This window comes from Notolabrus celidotus, chromosome 22 (genome assembly GCF_009762535.1).
Source record: "Notolabrus celidotus isolate fNotCel1 chromosome 22, fNotCel1.pri, whole genome shotgun sequence".
In the NCBI taxonomy this organism is placed as follows: domain Eukaryota; kingdom Metazoa; phylum Chordata; class Actinopteri; order Labriformes; family Labridae; genus Notolabrus; species Notolabrus celidotus.
This window is the reverse complement of record NC_048293.1, coordinates 17840182-17858627: the sequence shown is the minus strand read 5'-3', so window position 1 is coordinate 17858627 and position 18446 is coordinate 17840182. Positions and strand designations below refer to the sequence as shown.

At 39.2% G+C, this 18446-nt stretch overlaps 5 protein-coding genes and 1 non-coding gene across 12 annotated transcripts in view; 2 read left to right on the top strand and 4 right to left on the bottom strand.

Annotated features, from left to right (window-relative positions):
• Positions 1-33: 33 nt before the first annotated feature.
• On the top strand, positions 34-4592 carry ddx24 (DEAD (Asp-Glu-Ala-Asp) box helicase 24; the record flags this gene model as incomplete). Its single annotated transcript, XM_034675445.1, is given in 21 exon segments — positions 34-204; positions 206-467; positions 470-723; positions 726-951; positions 1027-1128; positions 1131-1300; positions 1302-1383; positions 1386-1538; positions 1617-1770; positions 2359-2560; positions 2563-2608; positions 2611-2775; positions 2778-2837; positions 2840-2870; positions 3594-3639; positions 3641-3670; positions 3792-3908; positions 3910-3981; positions 4070-4199; positions 4281-4297; positions 4299-4592. Coding segments are annotated over 21 exon segments (2745 nt in total), but the record flags the coding sequence as incomplete, so codon positions are not given.
• LOC117806199 (ubiquitin thioesterase OTUB2-like) lies at positions 3028-9459 on the bottom strand. 3 transcript variants are annotated; one of them, XM_034674983.1, is made up of 6 exons: positions 9372-9459; positions 7356-7436; positions 7150-7268; positions 6976-7060; positions 5108-5303; positions 3028-4981 (listed from the first exon to the last, which is right to left on the bottom strand). In XM_034674983.1, the coding sequence occupies exons 1-6, from the start codon at positions 9372-9374 to the stop codon at positions 4713-4715; spliced, it is 753 nt and encodes a 250-aa protein (XP_034530874.1). In that variant the 5' UTR covers positions 9375-9459; the 3' UTR covers positions 3028-4712. The 3 variants fall into 3 exon arrangements, with proteins under 3 accessions (XP_034530874.1, XP_034530872.1, XP_034530873.1); XM_034674981.1 differs by having other exon boundaries at positions 3028-4984; positions 5112-5303; XM_034674982.1 differs by lacking the exon at positions 9372-9459 and adding an exon at positions 7518-7651 and having other exon boundaries at positions 3028-4984; positions 5112-5303.
• LOC117806869 lies at positions 8393-8554 on the bottom strand. The gene has a single exon (XR_004629776.1). It is a non-coding gene; the product is annotated as a U1 spliceosomal RNA (small nuclear RNA).
• A 136-nt stretch (positions 9460-9595) lies between the features above and the next one.
• si:ch1073-416d2.4 (coiled-coil domain-containing protein 42 like-2) lies at positions 9596-11958 on the bottom strand. The gene is made up of 9 exons (XM_034674978.1): positions 11620-11958; positions 11473-11518; positions 11086-11262; positions 10847-11004; positions 10676-10758; positions 10405-10577; positions 10209-10319; positions 10012-10128; positions 9596-9925 (listed from the first exon to the last, which is right to left on the bottom strand). Exons 1-9 carry the CDS (start codon positions 11724-11726, stop codon positions 9737-9739), a joined length of 1161 nt encoding a protein of 386 aa, XP_034530869.1. The 5' UTR covers positions 11727-11958; the 3' UTR covers positions 9596-9736.
• Positions 11603-18446, top strand: part of LOC117806196 (ankyrin repeat and SOCS box protein 2-like) — a 21185-nt gene continuing 14341 nt past the window's right edge. Inside the window, exons 1-2 of one of the 2 annotated variants that reach the window (XM_034674977.1) lie at positions 11603-12159; positions 14939-15152. In XM_034674977.1, coding sequence (XP_034530868.1) covers positions 15031-15152 — 122 coding nt within the window. In that variant the 5' untranslated portion in view covers positions 11603-12159; positions 14939-15030. Of the gene's footprint in view, positions 12160-13270; positions 14448-14938; positions 15153-18446 lie in introns of those variants that run through there. The other variant, XM_034674976.1, reaches the window with a different exon arrangement.
• LOC117806194 overlaps positions 17702-18446 on the bottom strand; it is a 10941-nt gene continuing 10196 nt past the window's right edge. For all 4 annotated transcript variants that reach the window (XR_004629625.1, XM_034674973.1, XM_034674974.1 and 1 more), the window contains one exon: positions 17702-18446. This exon is cut by the window's right edge and continues 406 nt beyond it. The gene's annotated coding sequence lies outside the window, so the exon portion shown is untranslated.

The following is an 18446-nucleotide window of genomic DNA, read 5'->3' as shown; positions in this document are numbered from 1 at the left end:
CGTCAACGTGAGAAAAGTAATTTATTAAGCTAACTCGGACAATTTGTCAAGGAAAATGAAGATAAGAAGATTAGGCCGAAAAACAAGGGGGTATCCTCCAGGATGGACAAACGAGCCAAACGGAGCATTCGTGCGAAGGGAAGCTGGAAAGCTGTGGAGCTTGATCCCAGTCTGTTTTCAGAGGAAGGTTTGGAGGGTTTGGTTGTGTTTTGAAGAGCTCACAGATTACCGTCTGGTTGACTCCGAGAAGGCTGCAGCTGACGCAGCAAAAGAACTGACAAAGGAGCAAGAGAAGAAGAAGAAGAATGAAAGCTAAGAAAAGGAAAGCTAAGGAAGGAGACGACGGCTGGAGAAGAGGTTAATGTGGAGGTTTACAGAGGTGGAGGAGAAGGCTGAACCTGCAGAGAAAAAGCCAAAAGAGAAGAACAAGAAACTGTCTGCTGATGATTCAGTGCAACCAGGTGCATCCCTGCAGAAGACACACAGGAAATTGAAAGTGAGGCTGCAGGTGAGGAAGAAGAGGTAGAAGACACAGTTGATAAAAACACAAGTAGCCCAGAACCTGATGCCCAATCCCAAAAAAGCAAAAAGAGCAACAAAAAGAAGAAGAAGAGAAACAGAGACTGCAGATAGAGAAGGATCAAACACCAGAGGCTGGAGTCGAATGAGGAGTCACCATCAGAGCTTCAGGTTGTGGACGAGGACAAACCAACCCACGACAAATAGTGACGAAAGCCCCAGAAAAACAGGCAAAGAATTGGACAAATGCAGCCCTCTCTGGCTCTCATGACAAAAACACTGATGTTGGTGCATGGAAGGATCTGTTTGTTCCCTCTCCGGTGCTAAAAGCACTGAGCAGTCTTGGATTTGGTTCACCGACCCCTATCCAAGCTCTGACTTTGCCTTCTGCTATCAGGGATCGGATGGATATACTGGGGGCAGCAGAGACAGGTAAGATAAAACACACTCATCTCTTTTGTCTTCCATGTTTCTAAAGTGAGACTAACGTGAGCTCTGTTATTACAGGAAGCGGGAAGACATTAGCGTTTGGAATTCCAATCATTCACACCGTCCTGCAATGGAGGAACGGTGAAGATACGCCTGTGGATGACAACGCTGAAGCACCTGCGGGGTGGAGAGTTTATATTTACCAGCTTTAGAGGACAATCGCAAAGAAGACAAAGACGAAGAAGAAGATGAGGGAGAAGAAGAAGAGGGAGAAGAGGAGGAGAAAGAAGAAATGGAGGCTGAGGAAGAAGAGAGTGAAAGCATCACAGAGCAGGACCATGGTGACACGGAACGAACATGACAGTGAAGATGAAAATGACAGTGGAGAAGAAGGAGATGATGGAGATGATGTGAAACTCAAATGTGTTCACGTAATCAACACTCTGATGGTGATGTTGACCCTGCTGCTGTAGCAGGAGAAAAGGGATCTGGTGAGCGGGGTCAGCCTCTGCTTGGATTAGTGCTCACTCCGACCAGAGAGCTGGCTGTTCAGGTTAAACACCACATTGATGCTGTGGCAAAATTCACAGGTGAGTTAACAAAGCTTTGTGATACTTTTTAATAGTTAGAGTTCTAAATGTAACAATGAAGATGTTTTTCTCTTGCAGACATCAAAACAGCAATCGTGGTGGGTGGAATGGCTCAAGAGAAACAAAGGCGGATGCTGAAGCGGAAACCAGAGATCGTTATTGCGACTCCAGGACGTCTTGTGGACTTGATCAAGGAGGGACATCCACATCTGCAGAACCTGAGACAGCTCAGGCGAGTCACAATTCAACCCTCTTTTATTAGATTTTGCAGCCTAGTACATATAAGTGTTACAAAATAAATCATGTGTTTTCACAAATGATTATAAGAACATTAAGATACGACAGGAAATGCAGTATCACTGTGATCACTATCAGGACAATACACCGTGCATTAAAGGACCAGATGAACCTGAATCAAAAACAAACACATCTTTTAGGTCTTGGGGGTTGAAGACTAATGATTGTTAGATTTGAACAGAACCCAATACACTCGCACATTATATGCAAACATTACATCGGGTTGCATTTTCCTGATGAATCCAATGTACAACTGCGTGGCATACTCAAAAGTTGAAACTGACAAAGGATCGTGATATATTTTCAGTTTCTGCTATTAGAATTTTCCACCACAGCACCCATTTTCAAAGTTGCTTCCGTTTTAATGTATTTATATGATTAATTTGCTTTGAATCAGTTTGTTGAAACTAAACATTTGCTACAAACTTTGTGTTTTACTGTATTTTACCTCAAGTTAGTACTTCCTCAGCAGTATCAGTGGTGATTTTCATGCTACCTTCCTCCTGGTTGTGTTTTCCTTCAGGTGTCTGGTCATAGATGAAGCAGACCGCATGGTGGAGAGAGGCCACTTCGCAGAGCTGGACAGTCTCCTGGAGATGCTAAACACCGTTCACTTTAATCCAACGAGACAAACATTTGTGTTCTCTGCCACTCTGACGATGGCTCACACCCTGCCGACGCGCATCATGCAGAAGAAAAGGAAGAGAGTGGGACAAGAGGAGCAAGCCTGGAAATTCTCATGGAGAGAGTGGGGATCAGGTCCAAACCCAAAATCGTGACCTGACCAGGAAGGAAGCGACCGTGGAGACCCTGAACGAGACCCGAATCCACTGCCAGAAAGATGAAAAGGACTTCTACCTGTATTACTTTCTGCTGCAGTATCCCGGCCGCACCATGGTGTTCGCTAACAGTATAGACTGTATCAAGAGGCTGAACTCCCTGTGGTTATTTTGGACTGTAATCCTCTGCCTCTTCATGCCAACATGCACCAGAAACAACGCCTCAAAACATGGAGAGGTTTGCTGAGAGGGACAGGTGAGGCTTGCACACACTTGCAGTCTTCAAGTATTCGCATGAGGTTGACTTTATCCAGTAAAACATGTACTCATGATGAAACGTAAAAGCTTATTTAATGCAGCCAAGAGGTTATCAGCTTTATCTGATATGCAAGAAAAGGGCTGGATTGCATCAGTTTAAGAGTTCTGTTAAGTTTTATTAAAATGCATGCATGATACAGAATACATTCTTAATCACAAGTTTACAAACAGTAACAGTTGGTTCTGTGTTAAATGAACTCTCTTCAGTAGTGATATTTTGACGGTTATTAAAGGTGTAACGACAGAGATAAGCTGCTACAAAGGACAGAAACTGTATCACTTTCTACCTCTCTGAGGTCCAGGATTGAGAAATAAGTCGAGTGATCTAGATTTGTCTGGACTTGTGTTTGTGTTGCACATTTTAGCTGAAAATATGAACGTGGTAACTTCCAAATCTTGTGTCGTAGAAGTAACATTCTCAGATGTTGTGTTTTATAGTATCTACTTAGAAAATCAACAATTTAACATTTTAGTAACAGTCTTTAAAAAAGACAACCTCTACTGCATTTTTTTTTTATGGACAAACCAACTGAAACCAAAGAATCCTTACTTCTGTCTCAGAAAAAAAAGAACAGACTGAACCCGTAATCATTTTTCACCTGCATATATGATGGTCCTACATTTTTTAATTCCTCCCTGTGCTCCCTGATGTCTTTCACAGTTGCATTTTGCTGACTACTGATGTGGCCGCTAGAGGACTGGATATCCCCGAACGTTCAGCATGTTATTCACTACCAGGTTAGCCTGTTTTGACATTCGTTCATAGCATTTGTTTACTTTCTGAAAGCTAGTAACAAATTCAAAACACAAGTGCATGCCTGTTTTCAACAAGAATAGTAATTAATATAAAACTATCTAGGTTCCCAGAACGTCTGAGACCTACGTCCATCGGAGCGGCAGAACAGCAAGGGCCACCAAAGAGGGTCTCAGTTTGCTGCTCATCGGCCCAGACGACATGATGAACTTCAAAAAGATTTTACAAGACTCTCGGGAAGGACGAGGAGCTCCCCTTATTCCCTGTAGAGACCACATGCATGGAGGCAATCAAGGTGAGACCCGTGTTAGGTTCACCATCTTTCTGTGACAGTTAAGAGATTATATTTGGTTGTTAAAAGTTGTGTGTGTGTCCCCATAAAGGAGCGGGTCAACTTGGCCAGACAGATAGAAAAGATCGAGTTCCACAACAGCAGAGAAAAGCACCACAACTCCTGGTTCAGGCAGGCAGCAGAAGCCCTGGAGGTGGACCTGGATGACGATCTTTTAATCGGTATTATAATCTCCTGTCCCCACATTCTGTCATGCTAAAAATTCAAATACGGACAGCTGAATGTGATGTGTATTTCTACAGGCAAAGGGAAGAATGAGGGACACTGACAGGGAGCAGCAGAGAATGGTGAAGGGGATGAAGAAGCATTTGAAGCATTTGATCTCTCAGCCAGTGTTCAAGAATTTGATAAAGACCAGGTACCCGACCCAGATGGGGAAGCTCTCCCTGCCTCACCTGCCGCGAGCAGGGAAGGAAAGTGCACTCACCATGGTATCATTACAGGAGAGCGAACAGAAGTTGAAGAGAGGCGCTCGACAGAAGCAGAAAAAACAAAAGAAAGAAGAGCAGCAGTGACATGTTAATAAACGTGGTTCAGAGATCATATTGATGGAATTTAAGTCTGATTTTTACATAAAGACAGTTTCATTCATTGGAATAATATCATAAAAATGTGTAAAAAATACTGTCCATTCGCTGTACACGGCAAGATTTTATAAAAATCTGTTTTTCTGTCTAAGAGCCCGTTTTTGGAATTTTTCCACCCAAGGTCAATTTCCCTGAGAGTCCTTGTGGATTACTTGTCATTGCTCCAATCTGGGTAGAGAATGTGTAGTGAGACGTCTGATACAGGAGGTGTACTGACGGTTCGGCTCCCTCTGGAATGATGTGGTGAGCTAACTGCTGGTCATCTCCCTCCATGGAGACTATGTGGATGCAGATATCTAAGGCCTGTGAAAGAGCTAAGATGTCCACATGATCACTCTCCATCGCCATAGCCTCACCTCCTGCAGGCAGAGAACAGAAATATAACCATACCTGAAATTTGAATATCATCTCAATCTAATTAGTAAAAGCTTTAACAGTAATCATAAGTATTTTCCCACTAGATGGCAGCAGCACTTTATTACTAACCTGCTGACAGTACATGTGCAGGTTTGGTGCCTCTACAAAGTTGCAGAAGAAGTCTGCATTGTTCTGCAGGTGTGCTGAAGTGAGCAGTCTGAGATACTGCACCACGCCATCAGAGGTCAACTGCTCATTGAAGAGTCGCAGTAGCTGGTTCTCCTGCTCATCAGCCTGACACTGCTCCACGACATTTACAACCTGCAAGAGAACATGAGAATAAAACAGGTATTTCCACAACAGTTACACAAAAACTCTGCCAACTGGTTCTACAAGCGTGATTTACAAGATATACCAAGACTATAACAATAAGTTAACGCATGTATATTTTTAATGAAGATATTACAGTAAATCCAGATTGTAGTAGAAGAGGTCTGCACCAACAGGTTGAGGGTGCAAGATCAAAAGGCTCTGCCTCCAGATTTCGTTGTAGCATACAGTGTAAGGATTATATGTGCACTTTCATATGGTTGCTTTAAAACTTATTTGAAAGTGCAATCATCATCCATTAAAATATTCCAGTGCTGTTCTGAAACAGGTTATTTTTCTTTCAAGAGGGTGGCAAAATGTTATGAAGCTGACTGTGGCCAGATTACAGAGGTTCACAACCACCACAACCAGTCTTACTAACCTAAATTATCAATATATCTGTTATTAATCACCTTATTCATGACAGTGTGAGTTATGTCAAACCTATTATATTAGTAGGGACAATGTGATATACACACAAATTGGGTAGTCCATAACAAAAAAATTCCCAGCTCACTTTGCTTGGTCTTAATCCCTGAATGGTTTATTCCCTGCAATATATCCCCTTTGTTTCTTACCTCAGAGCATTTTATGATTACTTTTCCTCATCAAATTTTTTTTTATTGATCCCTAATGACTTGATCCCTAAAGAGGATATCTAACTTTTTAAAATCTTGATTCTTGCCTGCAAAAAGGCCGCCCTAAGAAACTGGTTAAAAGTGATCATCCAAGTCCAGCACAGTGGTAGGCCATAGTGGAAGAATTATAATCCATGGAAAAACTGACACATTACCTGCGGACTAAATCACAGACCCATGATCAAGGCTGGAATAAATGGACTGATTACCAGAATAAAAAGACGAGTGGTGATAACTGCCGTGTGGAAAAGACATCATAAAAAATATATATATATATATATAGAGAGAGAGAGAGAGAGATATTGAGAAGGAGCCCCTTACTATATTTATGTTTGTTTGTGTATAATTTGTTGTGCTTTATGTTTGTTAACATGCAATAATTTCAAAAGGTGGTTGGCAAGCTGTTTGGTGTAGTAAATAAACTGTGTGAATCAGAGCTGTGGGAAGTGGCTTTAAGTTGGGGGTGCTGTAGTAAGAGGTGCAATTTATTTTCTTTTTGCATTTAGGTTACAACTGATAGGCTATAGCACACATACATTTTATTTTCATTTATCTGGTTTGAATACAAGCTTTCAAGAGAACTTTTCATTATAAATTCACAAATTGCAACTTCCATACCCTGTTGTACAGCAAAGAGCATATAAGCCAAACCTGGTAAAACAGGCCCAAAAGGCAGGAAAGCGCATTGAACAGAACTTATCCAAATACGTTTAGTTTTTAAGCAGGCACACACACAGGGCCCATGCATCGGGTTATTTTAAAATGAATAATTATTTAAAATTGATATAGTTATTTCTCAAATCTTCCTCAGGCATTACATTTTCAGAAAAAAAAAATCTGATTTATTGTGTTAATTAATGTATTTGTTTCAACTTATTTATGCATCCAGAAAAAAATGTGTGATGCCTTTTCCAACAGTGGGTGCTGCAGCACCCTCAGCACCCCTACTTCCCACGGCCATGGTGTGAATGTGAAAGAAGACATACTGTGCTCAATTGCTGCTTAAAGGAACTCTCATCAAATCCCGCAGAGGTGAAGTCCTCACATGTTTGAACTATTCTCTCCTTTAATCTGAAAAAGAAGAAGCAAATAGAAGAAGTCAGTACAGATTAAATGTGATGTGACTTCAATTTGGACTGAAGGCTGTAATGATAGCTGACCTCTGCAGAGCCCTGGCATTGTGTAAGACTGACTCCAAGTGCGCAAAGAAGAGGGCTCTGTAGAAGCAATTTCCGTCCCCACGTACTTGTCTCACGGAGGAAAACTGGCTGCTTAAATCCTGAACAAAGGACAAAGAGCTGGTTTAGTATGTGGAGATATAATGGCTACAAGCAGTCAACAACCTAACCCCGTCTGAGTCACATACTTTATTCTTGGGACCAGTCGTTTGCTCAGGAAACAACGAAGAGATGTCCTCTCTGCTTGAAACAAGGCTGCCAGCCTCCATCTGTTCACAAACAAACAACGTTGAGTTTCTATTAGTGACCAAAAAAAACACCTTCAATGAAAGCGTGACCATGTGACGTACCTTTACATTTCATCAGCATGGAAACAATGTGAGAAAACATATCTACAGTGTGGCAACACTCCCTGCGTCAAAGCTGTTAGTCAAAGCATTGTTGCAATTTTATTTCCATTTTCACAAAACCGGATGTTTGCACGTACCACGTGTTCATCTTAAAGGCGCAGTGCAGTGTTTGTTAGTGCTGAAGGTAGACCTTCTCAGATAATGAGTGTTTACAACAGAGGAGCCTTCAATCCTGAGAAACAGCTGAAAACAGAAACCTGTGTAACCTGCGTGAGCTAATAATATAGAGACCCACAGGTAGTCTTTATGTGGGTTAGCCCTTCTTTCTGTCTGTGTCCATCACTGTTAGGCCAACAGGTTTTTCTTTTATTCTTGAAATCACTTTATTTGAATCATATTCATGGTAATGTAAAACATAAAAATACATAATTATTATCAACAAATTAATTTAAAGCTCCTGTGAGGACATTTCTGTTTGCATCGTCTCCCCCAACCCCCGAAGACAAAGTGGCAGCTCTTATCTCCTTGCATATTAAAAGTAGAATACGAAGAAATGTACTTTAGTAATCCCTATGGGGGAAATTCAATTGTTCCACTCGTGTTATTTTGATCATGCTACACACATAGTTTGATATACAATTTATGGACATGCACTTAGGGAGAGATGTCAGAGTGAGGATGCTGCCATCAACCAGCGCACCCCGAACAGTTGGGGGAACTTGCTCAAGGTCACCTCAGCCCAGGCATGTGAACCAGCACCTCTCCAGCCACCAGTCCACTTGCCAAACTTCGTCCGTACTGGGGCTTGAGCCGGGCGACCCTCCGGTTCCCAAGCCAAGTCCCTATGAACTGAGCTACTGCCGCCCAACTAATCAGGGGAGAGCGCAAATGCAGTCTCCCACTACCACAAATTATGCAGTCGAGATTCCCACATTTGGGGAATTCGCAGGGGTCTGCCCAGCCGGAGTGCAATGGCTGAGCCTCGCCCTGGGTGAAGCACCCTCTTGATCATGGTATCTCCCATGCCAGGTAAGTATGGTTACTGTAGCCTATAATATAGATTATGTGTATGTACAATATATGTTTAGACATGTTTCCTTAGTAGAAATGAAATCCTGCTGTCTTTTAAAACTCAAATGTCTCATTTACTGTGAACATTTGCTGTGCACGTTTTAAAACAGATAGTTTTCTCTGCCCCCTGCAGTTGTTAAAGGCTTCAATAAATACAATATTGAAATCACCAGTATGTAATTATGATCAGTCTTGTAAAGAATGGTCTTGTTTGCTTTTGTTGCCTTGAGAGAGGCATTGCTATCACTTGAGACTGTATTTAGGGAGTCTATATTAAGGGAATGGCTAATGTGTCAAAGGAAGTTCACACAAAAAGTATAAACAGCCGGACATCTCTGGCATATTACTTAATCCTCAGGAGCTCAAATTACTGACAAAATAAACTGCTCAACAACATTGTTAAACATGTTTTGCTCCTTTAACTGCATTTCACAGACAAACAGCATTGCAGCATAATTGGTGATTACTGTGAGGACTACAAGGCTGTGAGAAAACCTGTAAGGCAGTGTTTGGTTGCATGAGAAAAAATAAGAACCCCTGCTGGTCTGGTTTCTTATGTAAAAAGCAAACTCAGGGGTAGACACAGAAAGAAAAATGTAAATATTACAAGATGTGACCCTGTGAGGATTAATGTGAGAAATTGGATCGTCTCTGCTGCTTCCATTACCTGTACTAAAAACAGAAAATGTAGAAAAACATAAATAATCTTTATTAGTATCTTTGTAAATTACATTACATTAATTTCTAGACCTACATCTAAATCTGAGAAAAATATATACATACCATTGCATATGCTGTTGTGATAGCTGATACATTCAGTCAGTCTGCAACATTTGATTCAGTTTTAGAATGCAATGATTGCCCCTCCATGGATACACATTCACAAAAAAACACTTTATTTACAAAATATTTACGTCATCGTCATGCAAAATTTAGAGCATGGCATTCAATGTCAAGAATTCTGAACTCTGAAATGTGAACAAAAGGTTGATGATGTCTTCATGATGATGTGATGTATCTTCTGTATTGTCATTTATCCTGTTTAAGTTAATTATTTCTTCATGATACTGCTGCTTCAAGGGTCAAACATGAACTTTCACACTTGATACTCTGTTGATCGTGTGCTGTGATGTGACGAGTTGTAAAGTTCAACTTGTTGTTGCCTCACTCTTTTTACTGACTTTACTTGAACTTTTTATTTGCAATTTACTGCCGATGCTTTTCATCGACCCCCTCTCTTTCTTGTCTGTCAGAGCTGTTCTGCTGGTCATTGCAGATCCAGACACCATCAGTCTCCTTGCTCTCTTCTCTGTGTCAGCCAGGTCCAGAATGTACTCCTGAAATCAAACATTTCATAAGCTAAATAAAACTAACTTATTAGCAATTTGAGCGCTCATAACAAACTCTTTATTCATAGCATTACCTTCACCATGTCCATCTTTGTCAGTATGTTCATGTTTTCCAGAGGTCCATATGCTGGGAGATAACACTGCTCTGCAAGGTTGTTTACTGCCATAAGTACAGATCCCATTTCTTCAACCTGAGTCATTAAAGCACATTTAATATAAATATTTATATCCATGAATAAATACTTTCAAAATTATAATCTGAAAAGCACACCTTCTCTCTGGCCTGGCCTTGCTCCATCAGCAGGTTAGCCTCTGCCTGCTTGTTCTTCTCTTTCAGTGTTTCTAACTCACTCTGGAGTTCAGACAGTTCCTTATTTGCCTTCTGTAACACAATAAAAACTCTGGCAGGTCGTTCCATCACTCTTATTAGAAAAAAGTTAAAGCAAACATTTCTGTGTGTGTCTGACCAGTTTTTTAAAGGTTGGCTCCTGTTTCATGGTCTGAAATTGTTGCTGGCCAAGCTCCACTTCCTGCTCCAGGCGCTCCAAACGCTGTTGCAGCCGCTGGTGGGTGATGGACAGAGTTTCATGGCGCCGAATGATGGGCATAACCAAAGAGTCAGACCCACTGTCAAGGTAAGCTAGAAAATATTGAACATAAAGGTGTTACCAACTCACTGCTAGTCTGTATTTGAATAAGGGGGGTTTCGTGAGGTGAACAAGTCAGTCATGCACTTACTGCTGGGGAAATAATCCAGTGTTTTCACCAAGTAGTCCTCATAGATTTTGTGTTTTGTTATCCTCTCCTTTAAAACTTGATGCCTGTGAATTCAGATAGAGCAAAAACTGAGGTGAAAAGTGACTTAATAGGTGATGTACTTGTACCACTAATTTGGTTCAAAGTCCTCACCTGGCTCTAACTTGTTTTAGCTGCTCAGTTAGATCATCTATCTCTTTCTGCTTCAACATGTTCTGCTCTCGTGCAGACTCGTACTTCTTCATCGCCCCACGTCGCTTTTCTTCATTTTCAGCCACAAACTTCTCAAATTTCATCGCCCTGTCTTTAATCTGAGAAAGAGAAACCCCAAAGTTTCAGGACAGTGTTGGGTTTTTTTGACGTTAGAGTAGTTTTAGGGTGTCTCACTTCACCTGCTGTTGCTTTATTTCCAGGTCAGATCTTCTCTTAGCCAGAGCCTCCACTCTGCTCTTATACTCTTGCCTTTTGAATATGAGTTGCTTGTCCACTTCTTCCAACTCAGCCTGTTTCTTCAGAACCAAGGTCCTTTGCAAAGTGTTTACTCCTGCCTCAAGGACTCTGCTTGATGTCTGCACATGCCAAAAATGTCAGCCGCATAAAAACCTTTCAGTTACAATGATATTGTGACTCAGAGTGCTGTACATAAAAAATGATGAAAATAGAATGAATTACAAATACAAAAGCCCAGCCCCGATCCCCTGGTATATGTGTCTATAATAATATAAAATAAGATTATTATATCTTTGTCTCTTATTCCATGTTAGTGTACTCTGTCTTACCTCTGTTACAACAGGTAAGTAGTTGACATTTTCCTTCTTTTTATGTCTGAGGAGAAAATAGATGAAACAACAAACACCTTTTAAGAGGATTTTAAGAAGACAGGGAGCTGACATGTTACCCACTGTGTAGTACAAACACATGCCTACCTCGTGTCGTCCAGTTGTGTGACAAAAATGTTTCTTGTTCTGTTTTCCAGAGTCAGTTTCAGACGGGGGTCGCTGTCACCTGACACTGGAATATAAGTAGAAGTCATGTTTTGATAATATTCTAATAAGTCAATAAGCTTATGTTGTGTTCTTTTAATAGCCTGTGTAAACTATTCCTGCAGTTATTCCACGTTCAGTCGATGTTCCCGGATGTTTTCCTTGGATTTGTGTAGTCATCACCTTGGTAACCACGGGCAGGACAGCTGGGAATCTGCTTGGATCGTTTTTCCGTCGTCAGGGAAACTGCCAAAGAGGCGGTTCTGTTTCATTGACTGAATGAGATCGTCCGAGACCGGGAGACAATGAAGAGCGCTCACTCCGCACCAATTACCGAGAACCAAACTGAGCTGTGATGAGGATGCTGGGAGTCTGCGTCCAGGAGGGTTTGGAGTGCTCCATTATCAACTCCATTAACCACTCACATCATCATGTCTGCTACTCTACAGGCTGTAACGAAGACATGTGACCCAGAATAGATTTGTAAAGGATTCTAAAAGCAAAAATATAAAAGGCTCCTGCTTTCTGATATTACCCTCCAATTCCATCAAAATTTCACTTTAGACATGCTGCTAAAAAGTGCTATTCAAATCAGAAAAAAGTTGACTATCTAGTTAAAGTTTTATCCTATATATGCTACCACTCAAAAGTTTGGAAACACCCTCTCATTCAACGTTTTGTATTTATTTTAATTAGTTCAAAAACTGAAGACATAAAAACTATGAGCGTTAAACGAACCAGAATATGTTTTAGATTTTATATTCTGTAAAGTAGCCCACTTTGCCTTCATGACAGCTTTTCACACTCTTGGTATTCTTATGTTTATGTTTATGTTTATGTTTATGTTTATTTATTTGCACAATTAAAGAAAATACACACAAAAAAAGAGCAAAGATAAATAATATACTGTGCAGGAAGAGGCAGAAAATCAGAGTTTATTTGAAGCCTCCACCCAAATAGTGTTCTAATATCAAAAATTACTAAAAAAAACAAAAAAAAAACCTAAATTGACACATCCAAAGACAATAGTTGAAAATAAAATAACATAAGAAAATACAAAATTAACAATTAATATAAATACAGCTATTAAATCAACAGAATTCAGAAGTACAAAAGATGAATAGAATGTGTAGGGACACCTGTTTATGAGTATATGGTTGAGCATGGTGAGTATAATTAAGTAACAGTGGTTACATTTTTTTTCAAGCATCTTTTATAACATTTTTAAGATAATCATTTTTTTTCTCCACATTGGAATAAATATTCCAGAATTTGCTTCCCCTGAAACGTACTGCTTCAATCTGCTTCATGAAGTGGTCTCCTGGAATGGTTTCTAATTAACATGAGCCTAGTCAAGAGTTAATTTGTAGAATGACTTGCCTTCTTAATGTGTTTGAGACCATCAGTTGTGTTGTTCAGAGGTAGGGTTAGTACACAATGGATAGCCAGATTATTTCATAGTTTTGATGTCTTCAGTACTAATCTACAATGTCGAAAATAATTAAAATAAATAAAAACCATTGCATGAGAAGGTGTGTCCAAACTTTTGACTGGTAGTGTATACCTTTCTCATTGAAAATAATATATACACACATCTGAGCAAGTCTGCGTCATTGCAAAGTTCATTCATAGTGCATAAGTTGCACAACCACAAAACCGTTCTCGCACCTGAGTTAAACCGAAACTGACGTCACAAACTTCCTCTAACTAATGAATAGAAATAGGTGTACTTGTGTCACTGTTCACGTTGTGTTTTATTCCCCATATAAGTGGCAGAATTTTAAATCAAGTAGACATATCAATTAAATTAATTTTGGATAAAGGAGGATTTAGTACAAAATCACATTTGATAGACCATTGTTCATAGGGGTTATTGATACAACGTGATTGAACTAAACAGAAGAAGTAGGGGTTAAATTAAAAACCATTTTGACATACAGAACATACACATGCACACTTGTCAAGAGGCCAGGGCTTTCTGACAAGGTTTTCTTGGATTAACAGAGCCATAATGGTACAAATTAAACCTGTAATTTTCCTGCTTCGACAAGTCATAATTATGGTACACTTACATGAGCAGAGTCACAATTCTGTGTATTAGTTTCCCTGAGGTATTTTTCTGCTATGACCAGTATGTCAAAATGTTTTGACGAATTGGATTGAATGGATAAAAACATGCTGCAAAAGTACCATGTGAAATTTAATACCACCACCAATATATTATCTCCACATACAACAGCCCTGTTTAATGAAATTTGTAATGCAATGACCGTGACATAGCTGAGTTTATTTATATGGATGTACAGGAACAAACAACACAGCAGCTGAACTTCCTCTCACATGTCAAATAGAAGCAAAAGACAATGGCTCATGTTGTGGATGCTAGTTTCCTTTTTGTATCTTTACCTGGAATAGAGGTATGACACAACTTTCACTCTCTGTAAGCAGTCTTTTCGTTAATGTGGAATCTAAAAAGGTATAGTCCGTCAGTTCCCCAAGCTGTACACAGATATGCTGAAGGACTTGTTTGAGTCATTCAAAAACAAGAAGCCACCTCAGGTTTACGTACAGGAAGCTTTTTTTTTTCTCAAACACTTCCGAAGATGGTGATGGTGAAACTAAAATCAGCTGTCACTGTTGTGTGTGCTTAAAGCGCATTTTCACACTTCTGCATGTCACAGAAAGAGCTGATACAATAGAAGGAACAAGGCAGGAGCATGTCTTTTATGTAAGCAACTTCTGTGAGTGTGGACGAGGATCACTGTTGCGTGGTAAGTTGACATCTTTGACTTATTCTGACACAGCTTTAGAGAAAGTTATACAATTGGTCAAAAAACATATTGGGGCAATTTACCTTTCTGTAAAAGTACAGTGAAAAATGTATTGTAGGCGTATCTATTCATAGTTATAGTTGAGCAAATAAAATGAAGCTCCAGATTTCTGTTCATCGTTTTGCTGCTGAACTCACTGTAGCACTACAGTCGACCTCTCATCAGTGCTGGAGCAGCAGAATCAGGGGGAATCAAACACTGTTGAACATGCCCTTAAAAGGCTTCTCTGCTCAGTGCCTGTGCTGCTTCTCCCTGATGTCTGCCAGAGCAGGTTTCAGCTCTGTTAAATCAGCCTGGTCTCTAATTCATACAGTATGGCTGTGTAGTATGTGTATATTCACTATGTATGTTTTGCCTTTTTAAGGATTTTTAAACCTTCCTGTGCTTTAAGTGTTCTGACTGTTTTCTAATCTTCTGTCCTGGATCACCAGCTTCATCACAGCAGCAGCAGCAGAAGAAGAAGAAGAAGCAGCACACTGTTGGATGTGCAGCCCCTTAGACTGGACAACATCTTCCCCCTGTGATGATCGCAGTCAACAGATCCCGGTCTCTCTACCAGAGACTCAACAGTGATATCAAAGACAGGCTGGCTGGTTGCTCCCTCAGTCTTCACAACTCAGCATATGTGACAGTAAACCTGCTCAGGTGAGAAATCATGGTTTCACAAATATCTTGATAAGTATGGACAGCACTTTTAGTCAACATATTTTGTTTTCAAAAGACAACAGCAAAGGAAGCTTAGTGCTGATTATACATGTGTATATACAGTTTAATATTGATATTAATATTAAACTGTATGAAGCATTTAATACAGTATACTCAAAGTACATTGGAGAGCGGCTGAAGAGCAACTAATGGAAGAACACCACAGCCTTTACCTTCCTTGGCTTATTAAGGCGGCCTGATCTAAGTGAGGAGAAGATTTAAGAGGCGATCATTAGAGGTTTAAAGCTGCTAACACTTTTATTCCCTGTATGGTTTGTGGCACTTTGTGGTTTGTCATCGTTAAACACCTTCGGTTTGTGACGCATTGAGCTAGGGAGTAATTAATAAGCTATTATGAGGTTACCTCACATCTTAAACAAAATAAACGTTCATGAGCTCATCCAGGTGGTCCTGAACCCGAATAAATATGTCACAGTGCCCATGTGACTGTAACAGTGTCTGATGGGGTGCAATAAAGGGGGATGAATTATGGCTGGTTGATACAGACAGAATATGACATAATTTGCTCTGTAGCGCCGCGGGGAGCAATTAATTTCAGTATTTTTATGAGGCACAGGAAGGGAAATCAATTTCTTATGAGGGATGTAAAATGACTTCATTTAATGAAGTAGAATAAAAACTGCACAAAAGATAAACCAGAAGTTACTGTCAATACATTTAACAACTACTAAGTGCACAGAAGTTACATTATCCTTTGTAATGTTATATTTGGGGAATCAAGAGTTTAAAGTACTTTTATATATTTCTCAAACACACATAATCCATTGTGAAAAACATTTGCAATACATTTCTGCCATTCTTACTTCTGTACTTTGTTTTTTATTCACTTATGTCACTTCTGCACACTGGTTTTGGAAACATAGTGTAAACTTATTAGTTTGTACATACTTTTCTTAGAAAATGCTGATAACTTGTAATAATTACTATTTTATATGCTCTTTGATGTTTGCACTATCTACTGCTGCTGTAACACTGTAAACTTCCCCGTTGTGGGACGATTAAAGGAATATCTTATATCTTATATCTTATCCTAGATTCAACCGGCAGCATTTTGTGACTGAGCCAATTCACACGGCTTCTGGCTGTCACTTTGGGGAGTTGATTTTCCTTAAGTGTAATTGCAAATATAAAGTAAATACAGCAAAAAGCCTTCTTAAGTTCTCTCAACTTTTCTGTTGCTGGTTTAAGGAGGGTACGCCCATAAGGTGGCAGTGGGGGGCTCATGGTCCCAGTCTTTCTAAAATCATGGCCACGGCCCTGTTCATCTATGAGTGCATATGATTTTACAGGTTTTAAACAAAAGCATGTTATAGCTTTTTTGTTTTCGCCTCTGGTACCAGGCTTCTTCTTACAAAGTTCCTCTTTAGTTTATATTATTCTGTTTTATTATTTGGTAGTGTGACCATTCAGTGGAAACCATTCAGTCAGATCATTTAAAGACCCACCTAGCAAGGAATGTTCTCACCACATTGGCTAACATTCCCTATAAGTTCTGATTACGTTTCAAGACAAGGATTTTGAGTGTAACATTCGAAGAACATCTGAAGGATGTTTATTGATTTAAATAATGTTCCTTTATTGTTAAATATTAATGAAAGAAGAACATTTTGTCTTCAACATTCAGAGGATGTTTTGATGATATTCTTTAGGTAACAGACAAGGTTTTGAGTTTAATATTCAAAGAACATCTGAAGGATGTTTATTGATTTATATAATGTTCCTTTATTGTTAAAAATTAATGAAAGAAGAACATTTTGTCTTCAACATTCAGAAGATGTTTTGATGATATTCTTTAGGTAACAGACAAGGTTTTGAGTTTAATATTCAAAGAATATCTGAAGGATGTTTATCGATTTAAATAATGTTCCTTTATGGATCACTTTTAATGAAATAAGAACATTTAGTCTATATCACTCAGATCATGTTTTGATAATGTTGTTTTGGTAAAAGATTATTGAATGTTTTCTATAAAATGTTCCTACACTGTTAAAAAGAAAAGGCCAGGAAAACTCAAAATATCAAGGCAACATGATGCAATCAATTTTTGAGTTTTCTCAACTTACTATGCAAGTTGTTCACATAACTCAAATTATCAAGTTAGGACACAAGTTCTGTCAACTTGGATTTTCTTGTTCACCCATTTATGATATTCTAGTCCAGACAACAATAAAATTCTTGCTCCAATGCCACTTATTTTTATGTTCAATCGATGCAGATATTCTAATTGAATAAACCTACAATTCCTCATTCAGTGGGATAAAACTTTGTATTGGTACTACTCAATATTTTTGTGAGCCCAACAATGAAAAGCTAGCTTCATTGCCATGAATTTCCACCTTCAACAAAAATGGATATTCTTGTTCAATAAACTTAAAATTCTTAATCATTTCAGACAAAATTTTGACTTAAATGAAGTATGCGATTTAAGCAATGCTTTCTATAAATAAATCCAAATAGCACATCTGAAATAAAGCAGAACAACTTTTATTCCACGTGACATTCAAATGTCAATATAAACACTGAGGTCTGGCCTCAAGTACAATCAAACGTGCCGTCATATTATAAAACTCTTGACAGTGAAAAAAAAGATCCTAACTGCCTTTGTGATCATACATTTTTGTGATCCATGAAAGACCTGCTGGGCCTCAAACACTTTAGAACATTAAATGATAAAACAAAAATTAAAGACAAAAGCCTATTCAACTAGCATCTCACCTATCCACAAATGTTCACAGGATTTCACAAAAGGGACTTACATGCTTGAAATGACTGCATGTTCATATACTGAAGTTTTAACTGAACAATGATCCTGGTTTGGCCTAAACCACACAACTTCCACAGGCAAAACTGGCTGATGTGCTTAAAATGACAATGTGCAAGCATTTACTAAACATTTTACACAAGCACTGACAATGAACTTGGTTGGGCCTAAACCACACAACTTCCACAGGCAAAACTGGCTGATGTGCTTAAAATGACCATGGTGCAAGCATTTACTAAACATTTTACACAAGCACTGACAATGAACCTGGTTGGGCCTAAACCACACAACTTCCACAGGCAAAACTGGCTTATGTGCTTAAAATGACCATGGTGCAAGCATTTACTAAACATTTTACACAAGCACTGACAATGAACTTGGTTGGGCCTAAACCACACAACTTCCACAGGCAAAACTGGCTTATGTGCATAAGATGACAATGTGCAAGCATT

What these genes read in the sequence shown, in the direction of transcription:
- LOC117806199 (XM_034674983.1), bottom strand. An exon ending in AATGCCAGGGCTCTGCAGAG is followed by an intron (nt 7,061 to 7,149) that starts GTCAGCTATCAT and finishes CTTCTTTTTCAG; the next exon opens with ATTAAAGGAGAGAATAGTTC. An exon ending in TTAAGCAGCAATTGAGCACA is followed by an intron (nt 5,304 to 6,975) that starts GTATGTCTTCTT and finishes GTTCTCTTGCAG; the next exon opens with GTTGTAAATGTCGTGGAGCA.
- si:ch1073-416d2.4 (XM_034674978.1), bottom strand. Translation starts at nt 11,726, where the DNA reads ATGACTTCTACTTATATTCCAGTGTCAGGTGACAGCGACCCCCGTCTG. An exon ending in ACTGGATTATTTCCCCAGCA is followed by an intron (nt 10,578 to 10,675) that starts GTAAGTGCATGA and finishes AATATTTTCTAG; the next exon opens with CTTACCTTGACAGTGGGTCT. An exon ending in CAAAGATGGACATGGTGAAG is followed by an intron (nt 9,926 to 10,011) that starts GTAATGCTATGA and finishes GTTTGATTTCAG; the next exon opens with GAGTACATTCTGGACCTGGC.